This window comes from Rattus rattus, chromosome 6, assembly GCF_011064425.1.
Source record: "Rattus rattus isolate New Zealand chromosome 6, Rrattus_CSIRO_v1, whole genome shotgun sequence".
In the NCBI taxonomy this organism is placed as follows: Eukaryota; Metazoa; Chordata; class Mammalia; order Rodentia; family Muridae; genus Rattus; species Rattus rattus.
In genome coordinates this window covers 156,355,067-156,373,522 of record NC_046159.1, presented here as the reverse complement: position 1 = coordinate 156,373,522, position 18,456 = coordinate 156,355,067, and the positions used below count along the sequence as shown (strand labels likewise).

At 42.8% G+C, this 18,456-nt stretch overlaps 1 protein-coding gene across 4 annotated transcripts in view; it reads right to left on the bottom strand.

Annotated features, from left to right (window-relative positions):
• Positions 1-18,456, bottom strand: part of Dpp6 (dipeptidyl peptidase like 6) — an 877,415-nt gene that overhangs the window by 227,048 nt on the left and 631,911 nt on the right. For all 4 annotated transcript variants that reach the window (XM_032907169.1, XM_032907171.1, XM_032907168.1 and 1 more), the window contains exon 5: positions 6,824-6,898. In XM_032907169.1, the coding sequence (XP_032763060.1) occupies positions 6,824-6,898 (75 nt within the window). The remainder of the gene's footprint in view (positions 1-6,823; positions 6,899-18,456) is intronic.

The following is an 18,456-nucleotide window of genomic DNA, read 5'->3' as shown; positions in this document are numbered from 1 at the left end:
ACATACATACATACATACATACATACTACCCCATATCAAAGATGTGCCTGGAAGACCATGGAATTCAGATGGAATTAATTTCACCAAATATGTTGAGTCAAGTCTATATTTGGGTGCCTTCCAGCTTTATATAAATAATATATTCAAATTCCCCCGATGGTAAAGTTGGCTACATTAACTAACAAAGTGCAGAAAAAAAATTTTTTTCTCAAATGGGAAATTTGTTCCACTCCTGTAATGCACAGCTCAGCATCAAAATGCCTTTCCTCTGGACTGAGCAGGATGAGTGTGAGGAGAGAAGCAAGCAACGACCAGTTGTACAGACCCTCTTCTACGTTGAGGAAACAGCAGAGGATGCCCCTTTCCTCTGAGGAAGCCTACGGGCACCCCCTCCCCTCCATGGAGGAAGCTGTACACAACACACCATGTGTGCTGAGCAGAAAGCTGTAGATGGCACCTCACACCCTCTGCCCTCTGAGGAGAAAGCTTACACAGCACCATTTTCCCTCTGAGCAGGAAGCTCTACGCAGCTTGCTCTCTCTTCTGAGGCAGAAGCTGTGAATGGTACCTCACAGCCCAAAGAAGCCACACAGGACACCTCTGCTCTCTGAGGAGAGTGTTTATATCACACCATGTCTCATCTGAGGGAGGAGCTGTGCACAGCACACCACACGCTCTGAGGAAGGAGATGGTCAGGAGGGCTCGCTTCTCCTCCCTCTATGGTTCTTCTCACTCTGTACAGAATGCCTCTGCTGTGGGAAGGAAGCTTACACAGCACATCCTCTCTGTGAGGGCCAACATGACTCCCTCCTCCTCTGAGGAGGAGGTGGCCTCTCTAGTCTGAGGAGGCAGCTGTGTACCTCACACTGTTCTGAGGCAGGAGATGACCATGATATCTCTCACCACTCCCCCTAACCCCCACACCCTGAGACAGAACCTCTTAGGGACGAGAGATCTTTCAACTTCCTGTTCCATCACCAGTGTCTGTGACCCAACTGAGAAAAGTTGAGATGATCAAATCTCTGTTACTTGGCTAAAAACCAGCATAGGAAATATTTTAAGTAGAGAATCAATATTGTCTCCCAGGAAGGACAATTACCTGGAGCTGCTCAAGCCTCAGAGGTCAATTTCCGGCTTCCGTGCCAATGCCCACAGGGCTTGTTGGAGATGGCCAGAGAGACATATGGCTTGGTAATGACCCAGGCTGAGTCTAAAAGCCATTCTTACAAACTACTGTACACAGAATAGCAAAGCCTCACCTGCTGCCCAGCCAGCCGGGACCATCCGTAAAAATGAACATGAACTGTGGGGCTGGCTTTGGTGATTTTTCCCTTCTTGTCAGAGCCTCCTGGGTCCCCTGCAGTGTTTCACCCCCCTTGTCAGACCCTTGCAGGGTTTGACCCCTGCTGAGCCCTGCTGATGCATGTGGAAGTCTTTTGTTCCTAACAAAGGAACGCCCTGGCCTGGTAGGGACACACCCCGGCAATGGTCAATTCATTCCTGTCTTTTGTCTTCCCGGTCTTTTGTTTTTGAGATTTAGGTTGGTCTTCCTGGATTTTCCCCCAGTAAATTGGGGGCACATATTTGGTCTTTTGTTACCAAAGTCTTGATCCGGGGTTTCCCACTGTACTTCCTAGATTTTTCCACCTGGTCAACTGGGGTATATATTCAGAAAATAAAGCTACAAAATGAGCATTCTTTCTTAACACGAATAACGTGTGTGTGTGTGTGTGTGTGTGTGTGTGTGTGTGTGTGTGTGTGTGTGTGTGTGTGTGTGTGTGTGTGTGTGTGTGTGTGTGTGTGTGTGTTTAATCCTTCAGGCTTACGCCCGGTCCACCTGGTCAACTGGGGTATATATTCAGAAAATAAAGCTACAAAATGAGCATTCTTTCTTAACACGAATAACGTGTGTGTGTGTGTGTGTGTGTGTGTGTGTGTGTGTGTTTTAATCCTTCAGGCTTACGCCCGGTTCTCGGTGCCCTGTCGGTGTGGTCATCGACACCTTCTGAGTGCATAACATAAACTTCTTTAAGAAAGGAACCAGCGAACTCAAGGAAATCTAACTATGTGATTTTATTGGTAAATTTTGGATGTGGGTAGTAAGATTACCACATACAAAAATCGTTTTTTTCCCCACTGGGACTCTCAAGAGAACTCTAGTTCTGAGGGTCTGTGCAACATCTTTATTATACTGATCGTGAATAAACAAGTGAGATGGCACTGGGCACGGGAGTCACAGGACTGACTCTCAGCATTAGGCTCCTCCCTCGCCACTTGGTGAACCCGTGTGGAATCCAGGCCTGCATGTTGTTAACTGCTTCTGAGTCACTAATGAATAACTCATCTCCCTTCTCCAATAAACATGGCTGTCTTCCCTCTGGACCTGTTCAGTCCAGAGGAAAATCAAATCCTTGTCATGCAGGCATGTGAAGATGAGTGACACCCTCCCTGAGCACAGTACACAAGACTATGCTGAACTCATTCCTCCCTGATCCTGTGACTTCTCGGTGCTTTGAGGGGGCGTATGAGAAAGAGGGTGGAGGAGACAGAGCTACACAGGGCTCTATAATGGCTTCAGAGACTTGTCCATCCATATTCCTCAGGATGCAATCCCCCTATCTAGCTTCTGGAAATGACCTATGGTAACATGGGGTGGGAGGCATCCACAATGGATCAGAAATACTGGCTGGCACCTACCGTGTCAATAGTCTTCTTGCTTGCTGCTCTGAGGTACACACCACTGCATTTTAGACTGTCTTTGGGGAAATACTGAGAATATTCTATGGCCCAAAGTCCACAGAAACTGAGCCCTGTAAATGTCCATGCAAAGGAACTTGGGAAAGACCATTCCTCACCAGAGTCTGAAGGTGGGATTGCAGCCCAGATGATGATGATGATGATGATGATGATGATGATGGTGGTGGTGGTGGTGGTGGTGGTGGTGGTGGTGGTGGTGATGATGATGGTTGTGGTGGTGATGGTGGTGGTAGTGGTGATGATGTTGATGATGGTGATGATGGTGGTGATGATGGTGGTGGTGATGGTGGTGGTGATGGTGGTGGTGATGGTGGTAGCCTTTGAGACAGGGTCCTGATCTATAACTCATTGTGCAACTCAGTGCTTGCATGATAACAAAGTTTATTGGAGAACGGAAATTAGTTACTTGTTAATGATTCAGACCCAGTATTCAAAGCAGTAAACTCCCTGCCTGGATCCCACACAGATTTAATAAATAGATGAAAAGAACATAACGCAGACCTTAACAGGTAGTGTTCCTCTGTCTTGCTGTCTCGCTGTTGTTGGGTGCTCATGTTCAGTATAATAAGGCTACTACACAGATCCTCAGAACTACAGCACCAGACTCATGGCAGTCCTCCTGCCACAGCCTCTCACGTTCTGGGATTGTAGGTCTATGCCACCATACTCTGCCATGGCACAATGACTCTGACCTCAGCTGCATGAAAGTCTCAAAGTCAACACATCCAGCTAACCTGAGTACTGATCTCTGTCCTACAGAAACCAGAGATAATGAACGCCATTGGTTTAAGCCACTAAGTGTTAGGGTCTCTTGTTACATGTATCAATGACTTAGTGTAGGGCTTTGATTTAGACTATCTTTTAGACAAAATGCTATTTGGGACAGAATGCTGTCTAGGGGCTTTAAAAACAGCACTTTTCATTATCATCTTTAAACACAAAAGTCAAATTTACTTACATATATCCAGGGCTTTCACAGTGTTATCTAAGGAAGAATATTTTGCAGACATAAATTTTCTTTCCTCTCACAAACCTATCTATACTTTGAAATGGTCTAAGATATTAAAGTTTTGGTTATTTTTCATTTCGCCTGCAGAGTTTAGGATGTGTGCCATGGGTCGTCAGCTGCTCTCTGTATGAAGGGATGCACCAACGGAGCATGGATTTTTTTTAAAGCAGTGTTTACTCATTGGGGTAACTTTCAAACTACAAATTGAAAGCTGCTACTTTCCTGGCATAGCTTAATTCTAAGAGAATTCTCCAAAAAGAGTGTCCCTAAGAAATGACATGAATTTCTTTCTGTCTCTGAAACAGAACTCATGTGACAAACATTAGCTCTTTGAGTCAGGTATAATATTTAGGGGAGAGATGAGATGGTAAGAACAGAAAATAGATACACTTTGTGGCTAGGATCTCTTGCATAGAAACTCGGTCCCCATTTAAGGCACACATAGACTCACAGATACTTTATCTGAAAACTGGAAATCATGATTGAGTTTGTTCTCTCTCACATAGATTTGATGACTCATATTTTTAATGGGATTTAGGCATGGAGTCCCAATCCTAACCTCTTTGTGCCTGATGGCTATTGTGAGAGGGATGGGTTTTCCATCCCCTTGTGACACAGGATATGTCAACCACAATGGGCAGGCCCCATGCTTATGTTTAGATGACCAAGAAAAAATGCCCACCCCCCATGTTTTTATGTGTGCTTTTCTTTGTTTTGTGTTTTCCTGAGAGTGTATATGAAGTTGGGTGGATGGAATAGTGAGAGGGATTCAGGAGGAGATAAATAGGGGAAAGAAATGCAATCAGATATGTTGTATGAAAAAAATAATAAAAACATGATATTAAAAATAAAAAATGCCCCATTTGGAAATGCTATGTGCCCCCTGGGGATACCAAACCTTTCAATGTGTGCTGCAGAGAGGAAGCACTTAACCATAATTACAGTTCTCAGGTTTCTTTATGAGTTCTTTTACATATTAGTAAATTAATCATTATATTATTAACCTAGCCCTCTTAATAATAATTGCTTACCTCAGCTTAGGAATCCTTGTCCTATCCTACTTACTCCATAATTACAAGCTAAGACTTTCCCCTTCAAAGCACCTACTTTTCTAGAAATGTTTACAACTTTGTTCATCTGGTTAGGAGGTCTGGCTTCACACCTTCCACCAGATGGACAGCCAGGAATCCATATGCAGTCCCTTCCATGTTTCCTCCACAAGCAGAAGGGATTCTGAGAATCTGTGCTTACAAAGATGGCTGAGTGGGAGGGGTCATGTCAAGGGTCCTGATTGTAGCCAATGTTCACATGGTAGAGACTCATGTTGGGTAAAATCATCTTTACTAAATGATTGTTGGTTGTGATGGGATCCCAGGGTGACCTTTCAAAAGCAGTCTTGGGGAAGAGGAGAGAAGTTGGTAGAGCATCCTTCTATGTAAAGACACAGGGAACCAATCATAAGGGTACTCCTGTTCAGTGAGTGGCTGACAGAATGTTCCTTCAGAACCTTCTGAGGAACAAATACACAAGCTTTTGCTTTGAAGGATTCTGGGGGCAGGACAGGCTGGACCTGACTGTTGTTAATGTGGTGATTCCACTGTTGTTAATGTAGTGATCCCACTGTTAGTGTAGTGATCCCACTGTTGCTAGTGTAGTGATCCAATTGTTGCTAATGTAGTGATCCCACTGTTGTTAATGTAGTGATCCCACTGTTGTTAGTGTAGTGATCCAATTGTTGCTAATGTAGTGATCCCACTGTTGTTAATGTAGTGATCCCACTGTTGTTAGTGTAGTGATCCCATTGTTGTTAGTGTAGTGATCCCACTGTTAATGTAGTGATCCCTCTGTTGTTGGTGTAGTGATCCCACTGTTATTAGTGTAGTGATCTCACTGTTGTTAGTATAGTGATTCCACTGTTAATGTAGTGATCCCACTGTTGTTAGTGTAGTGATCCCACTGTTGTTAGTGTAATGATCCCACTGTTAATGTAGTGATCCCTCTGTTGTTGGTGTAGTGTTCCCACTGTTGTTAGTATAGTGATTCCACTGTTAATGTAGTGATCCCACTGTTGTTAGTGTAGTGATCCCACTGTTTGCTGATGTAATGGTTATCCAATTCAAGACAACTTCAGCTTGGAGCTGCAAATTCAGATTCCTTCGGGTACCCCTATGCACTAACTCCAGCTCTGAAAGTTTTGGGGAACAGTGAAATGAGTTGAGATTATCATATTCTGTGCATGTCCTGCTCTGCTGCTCAAAGCTCAAGGCATCTTGGAGTGGAGCGCGTAAGATGGTGCCCAGGTAAAAACTGTCCCAAATAGATGCTCAATTGTTCCAGTGAATTTAGAGGGAGAAAACGAACTCTCTTGGACAGCAGACATTCAAAAAATTAAAATTAAGACAGAAAACAATGCCCTTCTCTTGCCAGGTTCACCATAGAGCCTCTCTGAGCAGAGACCTCTCAGGAGCTCTTACCCCATGGGAAACATAACTAGATCTCCAGGGACCTGGAGACCAGTGAGCTGGAAGGGGCTGGAAAAGCGAACGAGCTAGCCAGGGGTTAGATGTTTAGGCGACTACTCAAACCCAGCGTCAGATTTTAATAGAAAATTCCAGCAAGATTTTAGGGGGTAGGGGGCACACAGAACACTAACAAAGAGGATATACAGAAGGGAAATTGACTCAGATTTCATCAGGCTCTGGCATGGCCAGGGAGTGCAGGCAAAATCCACTGGCAGCTGCTTTTTGTTTTAGTGCTAAATTGATCATTTCACTGGGAGATTGGGAATAAAAGCACAATGGATATCTCCAAGGAGACTCATCTCCCCAGACCATGCCAGGAAACAGCTCTTTAAAGGAGTCATTGTGCTTCCTGCCAAGAAAATTTGTATTTCTCTCCTCTCCTCTACGTGGCGGTGTGACTCATTAAAGAGGCTGTCCCAGGGCTGCCAAGGGTCTCAGGGTTCGAGATCATGGGGAAGGCGCATACGAGACGCACTCTCAGAAGGTAGCAGGATAGAGAATGATTGCTCTGCAGATGGGCAAGGGTCAGACTCACCGGTTCCACATTATAGGAAAACAACGCATACTCTTTATCTGGGGATATTTCATATCTGATGGCTCTTAACGATTCCTAAAGGAAAAAAAAAGAAAGAAAGAACACAGAATTTACAAGTGTTACAACTTTGACTCTGCAGAGACACTGGTGCTGTTCTCAAAATCCTCTACTAAAATATGTTAAACAGTGAGCCAGCAACATTAAGTATGGCTACAGCTTTTCTTAGTTAGCAAAATCAAAATGTAGTCAACGGGTGCTTTTAAAAATTCTGTTAGAATTTTATTTGAAGTTTCAACAGAATGGTCCTTATTGTGTCTGCTGAAGCAAATCAATAGAAACAGAAAAACAAACATCATTTCCCTGTAAGACCCTGAGTCTCTCAGTGCTTAGTTGGCTCTTTTTCTCCTTATAGTTTGAAGGGTATGCTAGGCAGAGTTGTTGCTAAAACAGAAGCAGATCCTACCCCTGCTCTGTGCCTTGTCTTTTCTCTGTTGTGGGAATCCTCAGGAGTCAGCTTGCAGAGGCTATGCTTGTTTTTCTGCCAAATTCCTTTGTCCAGATGACTGTCACCGTGAATATGCACATCAGCCACCTACTCTGCCCTCTGTGCTTGCACACACTCCTGCTCCACCCCCTGCCCCTCCCCCCGCCCCCGAAGGCCCGCATCATCTGCCTGGTGTCCAACACTCTATAGTGTTCAGGGACCACTCGGAGACTCTTGAACCATGTACAGAAGGTGATGTCACCTTAGGCATCTGGGTATCTCTTCAGATTCTTCTTGTGCGACAAGACCTCCAGGAAATGACTGCAAGGAGTTGCTTTGCTTGCATTTTTGTTCGTTGTGCTAGCTATACTACCTCCACATGCCTTTATTCACGCCTTACTAAAGGCAGGGTGGCTCTCAGGAGCTGCATTCCAAGACTCTCATCATGAGCACCAAATCAGCACCCACTGGGTCCTCTCCTCCAGGGGAACCCAGGGCTCAGCTTTCCAGGCCCTTGTGCTCACATTTTCATCTACTGACCGAGATATGATGTTATGCAGAGTGTGCTTGTGTTTCAAGAGACCTTACTAATTAGACATGGCTGAGCTCTCAGTTCTTAACTCCTCACCAGCAGTGCTGTAATAGCCGCAGAAAGCCAAGCCTGCTATCACATATTCTCCATTGGGGATACACACCACAACTTCCAGTTCTCAGGAGTGCTAGACCTGGGGAACCCTGTCAGTGCAAGAGCGCCCACAAATCAATATGTGGCAACGGATACGCCAGTCTACAGGAAAAGAGCAGCTGCTCGCAGTGCGAGAGCTGAGTACGAAAGCAGATGGTTCAGTGCTCTGTGTCAGCTGACACACCAATGCAGGACCAATGCAGGATGGCTCAACTGCATTCCTGCCGCAATGGAAATGCATCTAATGTTCTGAGTGTAATCCTGCTGAGCACAGCAAACCTTATCACCTGGAGAATCTCAGATCTAGAAGCTGTAAACAGAGGCAGGACCACATAGGGAAAGGTAGACGTTTTAAGGTTGCCTCCCTAGACAAAAGTTTAGAGCAGAAGAAAGAAACTGGTCGGGCCCTGGAACTGCAATTACACCAGCCGGTTCAGCAACTCTCTCCCAGGAACCAGCTGACCATAAAGTTAGATTAAAATCTTAGAGAACAATCTTGAGAAACAGGAAGCTTCTCCCAGGAACTGGAGGACCATAAAGTTAAACAATCTTGAGAAACAGGAAGCTTCTCCCAGGAACTGGCAGACCATAAACTTAAACAATCTTGAGAAACAGGGAGTTTCTCCTTGTCATTTTTCACTGGTATTCTCAACATTTTCCATCCCTACCCCCCTTAGGTGGTGGTTTTTGTGGTTTCTTCCTTTAAATACCTCTTCTCTGAGCTACTCGTGGTCGAACTCCTCTGCCCCTGCGTGGGATACGAGTCTCTACCCCAGTGCACTGGTTCCTATCAATAAACCTCATGTTTATTACAGCAAGGATGGTCTCACGTGCGTTCTTGGGGGGTCGCGTCATCCCGAGACTTGAGTGAGGGTCTCCCCACTCCAGGGGTCTTTCATTAGCCGCTCCCATCAGCTCTGACTAAGAGCAGCACAACACACCAGAGACGTGATCTATGTGTTTCTGTGGATGTGGGTGTGTAAGTGTTGTTTTAGGGTAAGAATTTAAGGTCTAGAGAGATGATTAATGTGCTTTTAAAAAAATTCAAGACATTTTGATAAATAACTTTCCTCAAATGGCATCTGTACCCCACTGTGGGCACAACCTCACCATCCTCTGAAGTAATTTGTAGTGTGATCTTCCCTCATTTAACCAGTGTATGTGTAGGCTGGGGCTTCTGGGGTAGTTTAGTTCCTAGGCACATTTACTCGTCCCTCCTTATGGTAGAGGTAATACTGGCCTTATCCTCACACCAGTGATCAGCCAAATCTGCCTGAGGACTGTATGCTCTGATATTCCCACGCCTGCTCCTAAAGGCCTGCATCCCACTCCAAATGCCTGCACTCAGCTCCTAAACCCCTGCATCCCACCTCACTACTCGGCCCAAATTGCTCTTCTGCAGGTGCCCAGGGTGTTGTTTTATTAATGTCATAGGTCAGCTGTCACCACACTAGATAACCTACCTTTCCCTCTGCACACTACTGTCTGCATTGGTTGCACACACACACACACACACACACACACACACACACACCCCACACACTCTCACACACACACACATACCGCATGCACACACCACACACCACACACACACACACACACACACACACACACACACACACACACACACACCTGACACACACAAGACAAGACATTTCATTCCTTCTACATTGCTCCTAAGTCTTGCTCTATGGTCTTCCCACATCCTCTGACTCCAAGCCCTAAAGTGCAAAACTAACACTGACTAGGATCTTCACTTTTCTAGAGAAAAACATTCTATGACACCATTCAATCTCAGGGCTCTAAAAACCATGCACCTGCTGAGAAGTCCTGTACACACATCCCATCCCCTACTGAGGTATCTGAAGCCCGATTAGGGCCATGGGTAGGCGACCATTTATTTGCAGCTCTGCCTGGATGTCTCATGGTTACACTGAGTGAGGACCCCAGGCCTCTGTCCTCTCTCTCCAGCTTCTCTTACTTCTTCCTCTCAGATGTAACTGCTCACAGTAGCTCAGCCAACTCCCTTCTCCTCTCACTGCCTCTCCTCTCCTCCTGCTTCCTCTTGTTCCCTAGCTCCTCCTTTTCTATACTCTCTTCTTTCTTCTGTGTTTTCTATTCAGTTGCTCAGAATCCTCTGAGCTCTCTGTGGGGAGGTATTTGGAGCCCCCACTGTCTTCCCTCACCTAGGGAGATCACATTACCTTGAGATCCAGCCCCTTCCTTGGCTGGGCTTCATAGATAACCAGACACCCACAGCCATCTGTGTTACATCATTGAGATGTGTAACTCACAATCTGTTTCCCTGCTGGGAATCCTCATCAGCTTCCTACCTCAGCAGGGGTCATCACTACCTAGGGCTCTGGTGACAAGCAGGACCAGCCTAGTCTTGTCTTCCCCAATCCATTACCATAACCTGCCTACCTCTCTTCCTTTTACTCTTTATCCCAACATTCCTTTCTCTACACCTTCCAGAGCAAACCAGCCATGCAGCCATGTAAGGTTTGTACTTCCTCTTTCTTCTTTTTTTCTTTTTAAAAAATTTTAATTGCATTTTTATTTACATTTCAAATGGTATCCATTTTTCCACTTTCCCCTCCAGAAACCCACTATCCCACACCCCTGCTTCTATGAGGGTGCTCCTCACCAACTCAATCCCTCCCTCCACCTCCCTTCCCTGTCATTGCCCTACACTGGGGCATCAAACCTTGACAGGGCCAAGGGCTTCTCCTCCCATTGATGTCTGACAAAGCCATCCTCTGCTACATATGCGGATGGAGCCATAGGTCCATCCTTGTGTTCTCTTGGGATGGCAGTTTAGTCCCTGGGAGCTCTGGGGGTGCACGGAGCCATATTGGATTTGGGCCTAGCCGCTTTTTGACTGCTTGGCTCAAAGTGGCTAGGTGACTCTGGGCTGTTTTGCCACAGAGACTCACCCCTCAGATGACTGCCATAAGTCTTAAGATTGTTGGACAAAGCCTCTCCCATGAATTTACGGCACAGGAAGATAACATTCAAGGGATGCCTCAGCTCGAGCAGATATCAGTTACCTCCTCAGTCAACACCCAGTGTCTCCACCACCTGACCTCTCCTGACTTCTTTGCCTCCAGCTATCACTGCCTATACCCTCATCTCCCCCTCCTTCATATTTCACAAAGGTCACTCCCCCTACCTGAAAGCCTTAAAAGCTGTAACGTTCATCCCAATAAACGAGACCTTGACAACAGAATCTTGCTTGGTCTCCTTCTTCTCTCGCCCCCCATTTAGGCCCAAGGGTAGTGCCCCTTCGGGACCCTGAATAACTGGGTCCCCGCTGGCGGGGACATGGGGGTTTTGGTTGGTTCAGTTACTTCAGTCCTTTCTCTAACTCCTCCATTGGGGACCTTGTTCTCAGTTCAATGGTTGGCTGCTAGCATCTGCCTCTGTATTTGTAAAAGTCTGGCAGAGGCTCTCAGGAGACAGCTATATCAGGCTCCTATCAGCATGTATTTCTTGGCATCTGCAATATTGTCTGGGTTTGGTGGCTGTATATGGGATGAATCCCCCAGGTGGGGAAGGCTCTGAATGGCCTTTCCTTCAGTCTCTGTTCCACACTTTGTCTCCATATTTTCTCCTTTGAGTATTTTTGTTTCCCCTTCTAAGAAGGTCTGAATCATCCACACTTTGGTCTTCCTTCTTCTTGAGCTTCATGTGGTTTGTGAATTGTATCTTGGGTATTCTGAGCTTTTGGGCTAATATCCACTTATCAATGAGTGCATACCATGTGTGTTCTTTTGTGACTGGGTTTACCTCACTTAGGAAGATATTTTTTTAGTTCCATCTATTTGCCTAAGAATTTCATGTAGTCATTGTTTTTAATAGCTGAGTAATACTCCATTTTGTAAATGTACCAGATTTTTTGTATCCATTTCTTTGTTGAAGGGCATCTGGGTTCTTCCCAGTTTCTGGCTATAATAAATAAGGCTACTATGAACATAGTAGAGCATGTGTCTATGTTGTATGTTGGAGCATCTTTTGGTCATAAGCCCATGAGTGATATACCTGGGTCCTCAGGCAGTACTATGTCCAATTTTCTGAGGAACCGCCAGATTGACTTCCACAGTGGTTGTACCAGCTTAAAATCCTACCAAAAATGGAAGAGTATTCCTCTTTCTCTACATCTTTACCAATGTCTGCTGTCACCTGAGTTTTTGATCTTAGTCATTCTGACTGGTGTGAGGTGGAATCTCAGAGTTGTTTTGATTTGCATTTCCCTGATGACTAAGGATGTTGTGCTTCGTGACCACTTGAGATTGCACAGTTGAGAATTCTTTGCTTAGCTCTGTACCCCAATTTTTAAAAGGGTTATTTGATTCTCTAGAGTCTAACTTCTTGAGTTCTTTATATATATTGGACATTAGCCCAATGGTAGGATTGGTAAAGATCTTTTTCCAATCTGTTGGTTGCCATTTTGTACTATTGACAGTATCCTTTGCCTTACAGAAGCTTTGCAGTTTTACAAAGTCTCATTTGTTGATTCTTGATCTTAGAGCATAAGCCATTGACATTCTGTACAGGAAAATTACCCCAGTGCCCATGTGTTCAAGGCTCTTCCACACTTTCTCTTCTATTAGTTTCAATGTAGATCCTCTTGGACTTGAACTTTATACAATGTGATAAGAATGGATTGATCGATTTGGGCTGGAGAGACGGATCAGTGTTTAAGAGCAACCGACTGCTCTTCCAGAGGTCATGAGTTCAAATACCACCAACCACATGGTGGTTCACAACCATCTGTAATGAGAACTGATGCCCTCTTCTGTGTGTGCCTGAAGACAGCTACAGTGTACTTAGATATAATAAATAAATAAATCTTGATTTAAAAAAAAGAATGGATCGATTTGCCTTTCGCTACATGCTGACCTCCAGTTGAACCAGCACCATTTGTTGAAAATGCTATCTTTTTTCCACTGGATGTCTTTAGCTCCTTTGTCAAAGCTCAAGTGACCATAGGTGTGTGGGTTCATGTTCATTTCTGGGTCTTCAGTTCTATTTCATTGATCTACCTGCCTGTCTCTGTACCAAAACCATGCAGCTTTTATCACTATTGCTCTGTAATACAGCTTGAGGTCAGGGATGATGATTCTCCTAGAAGTTCTTTTATTGTTGAGGATAGTTTTCACTATACTGGATTTTTTGTTATTTCAAATGAATTTGCAGATTGCTCTTTCTAACTGTGTGAAGAATTGACTTAGGAGTTTGATGGGGATTATATTGAATCTGTAGATTGTTTTAGGCAAGATGGCTATTTTTACTATATTAATCCTGCCAATCCGTGAGCATGGGAAATCTTTCCATCTTCTGAGATCTTCAATTTCTTTCTTCAGAGACTTGAACTTCTTGTCATACAGATCTTTCACTTGCTTGGTGAGAGTCACCCCAAGGTATTTTATGTTATTTGTGACTATTGTGAAGGATGTCATTTCCCTAATTTATCTCTCAACCTGTTTATCCTTTGAGTAGAGGAAGGTTACTGATTTGTTTGAGTTAATTTTATACCCAGCCACTTTGCTAAAGTTGTTTATCAGGCTTAGGATTTCTCTGGTGGAATTTTTGGGGTCACTTAAGTATACTATCATATCATCTGAAAATAGTGCTATTTTGAGTTCTTCTTTTCTAAGTTGTATCCCTTTGACCTCTTTTTGTTGTCTGATTGCTCTGACTAGTACTTTGAGTACTATAAATAAGTAGGGAGAGAGTGGGCAGCCTTGTCTAGTCCCTGATTTAAATGGGATTGCTTCAAGTTTCTCTCCATTTAGTTTGATGTTGACTACTGGTTTGCTATATATTGCTTTTACTATGTTTAGGTATGGGGCCTTGAAATCCTAATCTTTCCAAGACTTTTATCATGAAAAGGTGTTGAATTTTATCAAATGCTTTCTCAGCATCTAAGGAGATGATCATGTGGTTCTTTTTCTTTTAAGTTTGTTCATGTAGTGGATTTCATTGATGGATTTCTGTATACTGAACCAACCCTACATCCCTGAGATGAAGCCTATTTGATCATGATGGATGATTGTCTTGATGTGTTCTTGGATTCAGTTTAAGAGAATCTTATTGAGTATTTTGGCATCAATATTTATAAGGGAAATTGGTCTGAAGTTCTCTTTCTTAGGTCTTTGTGTGGTTTAGATATAAGAGTAATTGTGGCTTCATAGAATGAATTAGGTAGTGCTTCTTCTGTTTCTATTTTGTGGAATAGTTTGGAAGTATTGGTATTAGGTCTTCTTTGAAGATCTGGTAGAATTCAGCACCAAACCCATCTACCCATCTGGTCCTGGGATTTTTTATTTTTATTTTATTTTATTTATTTATTTATTTTTTTGGTTGGGAGACATTTAGCGACTGCTTCTTATTTCTTTAGGAGTTATGGACTGGGACTGTTTAGATGGTTTACCTGATACTGGTTTAACTTTGGTACCTGATATCTGTCTAGAAAATTGTCCATTTCATCTGGATTTTCCAGTTTTGCTGAGTATAGGCTTTTGTAGTAAAACATGATGACGTTTTTGGATTGCCTCAGTTTCTTTTGTTGTGTCTTCCTTTTCGTTTCTGATTTTGTTAATTTGGATACTGTTTATATGCCCTTTGGTTTGTCTGGCTAAGTGTTTATCTATCTTGTTGTTTTTTTCAAAAAACCAGCTCCTGGTTTTGTTGATTCTTTTTCTAGTTCTTTTTGTTTCTGCTTTGCTGATTTCAACCATGAGTTTGATTATGAACTGTGGTCTACTCCCCTTGGGTGTATTTGCTTCTTTTCAAGAGCTTTCAGGTGTGCTGTCAATGTATGCTAGTGTATGTTCTCTCCTGTTTCTTTCTGCAGGCACTCAGAGCTATGAGTCTTCCTCTTAGCACTGCTCATTGTGTCCCATAAGTTTGGGTTTGTTGTATCTTCATTATCATTAAATTCAAAAATGTCTTTAGTTCCTTTCATCATTTCTTCCTTGACCAAGTTATAATTGAGTAGAGCATTGTTCAGCTTCCATGTGTATGTGGGCTATTTGACACTTTTGTTGTTATTGAAGACTAGCCTTAGTCCATGGTGATCTGATAGGATGCATGGGATTATTTGTATGATTTTGTATCTGTTGAGGCCTGTTTCGTGACCAATTTTATGGTATATTTTGGAGAAGGTACCATGAGGTGCTGAGAAGAAGGTATATTCTTTTGTGTTAGGATGAAATGTTCTATAGATATCTATCAAATTCATTTGGTTCATAACTTCTGCTAGTTTCACTGAGTCTCTGTTTAATTTCAGTTTCCATGATCTGTCCATTGATGAGAGTGGAGTGTTGAAGTCTCCCACTATTATTGTGTGAGGTGCAATCAATATGTGCTTTGAGTTTTAGTAAAGTTTATTTTATGAATGTGAGTGCCCTTGCATTTGAAGCATAGTTATTCCAAATTGAGAGTTCATCTTGGTGGATTTTTTCCTTTGATAAGCCTTATCTTTTTTGATAAATTTTGGTTGAAAGTCAATTTTATTTGATAGTAGAATGACTACTCCAGCTTGTTTCTTGGGACCATTTGCTTGGAAACTTTTTCCCCAGCCTTTTACTCTGAGGAAGTGTCTGTCTTTGTCACTAAGGTATGTTTCTTGTATGCAGCAAAATGCTGGGTCCTGTTTATGTATCCAGTCTGTAAGTCTATGCCTTTTTATTGGGGAATTAACCATTGATGTTGAGAGATATTAGGGACAAATGATTGTTGTTTCCTATTATTTTTGTTGTTAGAGATGGAATTATGTTTGTGTGGCTATCTTCTTTTGGGTTAGTTGAAAGAACATTAATTTCTTGCTTTTTCTAGGGTGTAGCTTCCCTCCTTGTGTTGGAGTTTTCTATTATCTTGTGTAAGGCTGGATTTGTGGAAGTTTATTGTGTAAATTTTGTTTTGTCATGGAATATCTTGGTTTCTTCATCTACTGATGGAGTTTTGCTGGTTTTAGTCTCCTGGGCTGGCATTTGTGTTCTCTTATGGTCTGTATGACATCTGCCCAGGATCTTCTAGCTTTCATAGTCTTCATTAAGAACTCTGGTGTAATTCTGATAGTTCTGCCCTTATTTGTTACTTGACCTTTTTCTGCTATAAAATGAACTTTTACTGCTTTTAATATTCTTTCTTTGTTTAGGGCATTTGGTGTTTTGACTATAATGTTGTGGAAGGAATTTATTTTGTGGTCCAATCCATTTGGAGTTCTGTAGGCTTCTTGTATGCTTATGGGCATCTCTTTCTTTAGGTTAGGGAAGTTTTCTTCTATAATTTTGTTGAAGATATTAACTGGCCCTTTAAGTTGGAAATCTTTGCTTTCTTCTATACCTATTATCCTTAGGTAATTATACCTATTATCTCATTGTGTCCTGAATTTCCTGGATGTTTTGGGTTAGGATATTTTTATGTTTTGCATTTTCTTTGACTGTTGTTTTCTATGGTATCTTATGCTCCTAAGATTCTCTGTTCTATCTCTTGTATTCTGTTTGTGATGTTTGTATCTATGACTTCTGATCTCATTCATAGGTTTTATATCTCCATGGTTGTCTCCTTTTGTGATTTCTTCATTCTTCTATTTCCATTTTTGACCCTGGATGGTTTTGTTCAATTCCTTTACCTGTTTGCTTGTATTTTCCTATAATTCTTTAAGGGAATTTTTGTGTTTCCTCTTCAAGGATCTGTTTACCTGTTTTGTTCTGTCTTTCTTTAAGGGAGTTATTTATGACCTTCTTAAAGTCATGTAAAATCATCATGAGATGTGACTTTAAATTAAATCTTGCTTTTCTGGTGTGTTGGACTATCCTGGACTTCCTGTGGTGGGAGAACTGGGCTCTGAAGATGCCAAGTGGCCTTGGTTTCTGTTGCTTATGTTCTTGCACTTGCCTCTCACCATGTGGTTATCTCTGGTGTTAGCTAGTCTTACTGTCTTTGACAGTGGCTTGACCTTCCTGTAATTCTGTGTGTCAGCATTTGTGAGGGACAAGCTCTCTTCTGACAGGATCCAGGCACAGAGAGCTATGGCACAGGATCAGCTCTGGATGCACAGAAACTGGAAGGATCCTATCCCAGACTGCTCCTCCTATGTCTCGAGGGCTCCAGGCGGGTCCCTTGGTGCAGAAGTGGTAGTCCTGCCTGTGCTCTCAGGTGTGTCAGCACTCTTGGGAGACCAGCTCTTCCAGCGGGCAGAGAGGACTGTCTGCACTTCCTCTTTGCTCCCTGGAATGTTTCAAGCTTTCTTTTCTTTAAGGTCATCCTCTGTGTAAGTCCTTCAATGTCTAGTGGGTGGAGAAAGGATCCAACAGCCTTACCACCACTCCATTAAGCACCCTTCTGATTGTTTCTGTAACAGAACCATTTTCTATGATAGTGTCCACCCTACCTATTATCCCACAATGTTATTCTCCTCAAGAGGAAGGCTGATGGTTCCAATCTTTAGTCACCCTCATCAGTTTTGTAGGGGTTGTTTGCATGCAGAGTTCACCTCCATTTTAGATAAAATATCAGATGATGTCTCAATGCTAATACACATAAGTTACTAACATACAGGAATTTAATGGATTTGGGAATCCTAACTTTACATTTAAAGTGCTGTTAATTTGGGCTTGTGTCTAAAAAAATAGATTCCCTGGAATTTTCTTCACAGTCATCTTTTCTATAAATAGATTCTTCTACTCTTCCTTATGTGGCAGATTCCCTGGAATTTTCTTCACAGTCATCTTTTCTATAAATAGATTCTTCTACTCTTCCTTATGTGGCACTGTGAAGGAGGTGAGCACTGCGAGCTTGCTGGACTGTGAAGGTGAGGCAGTCAGCCTTTGCCCCTTTGTTCAGTGGCTGCAGAGTCTTGCTGGGTGATGTCATCTGCCTGCTCATTAGTAATTTGCTCTGAGATTTTGTAATGAATATGTGTTGGGTTTTTTTTCCTTTCATCTATGTACAAGGGGATTTTGTTGTTTTGTTCATTTTAGTCTGTCAATATGATAAATGATATTGTTTTCTCTTTAGATGGCAAGTCAACCTTATGTTCCCAGAATAAATTATACCATGATGTATTATCTCCTGCGCATGTTTTTGAGCTTCATGTATCCTTGTTACATTGAAGATTTCTGCATCTGTGAGCATGAGGAAGAGTGTTCTCTAGTAGTGTATTGGTTGGGTTTTCATCTCTAGGTGCTGCTGGCTGCAAAATGGACTTGGGGAACATTTCCTTCTTCATCCTCTGCTCTTTGTTCAGTCTTTCTCCCTTTTCTGTTGCTATAACAAAGGATTCAAGACAAAGCAATTTACAGAGTAACAGTTGACTTATTTCAAAGTTCTACAATCTGGGAAGTCTGAGAAGCACAGGCATGTGGTGGTCTGTCTGTCTGCACCATGACACTGAGAGAAAAGAATGGATAGCACCTTAGGAGTCTCTTCCCTTGTTTCAGAGCCACTCATTGT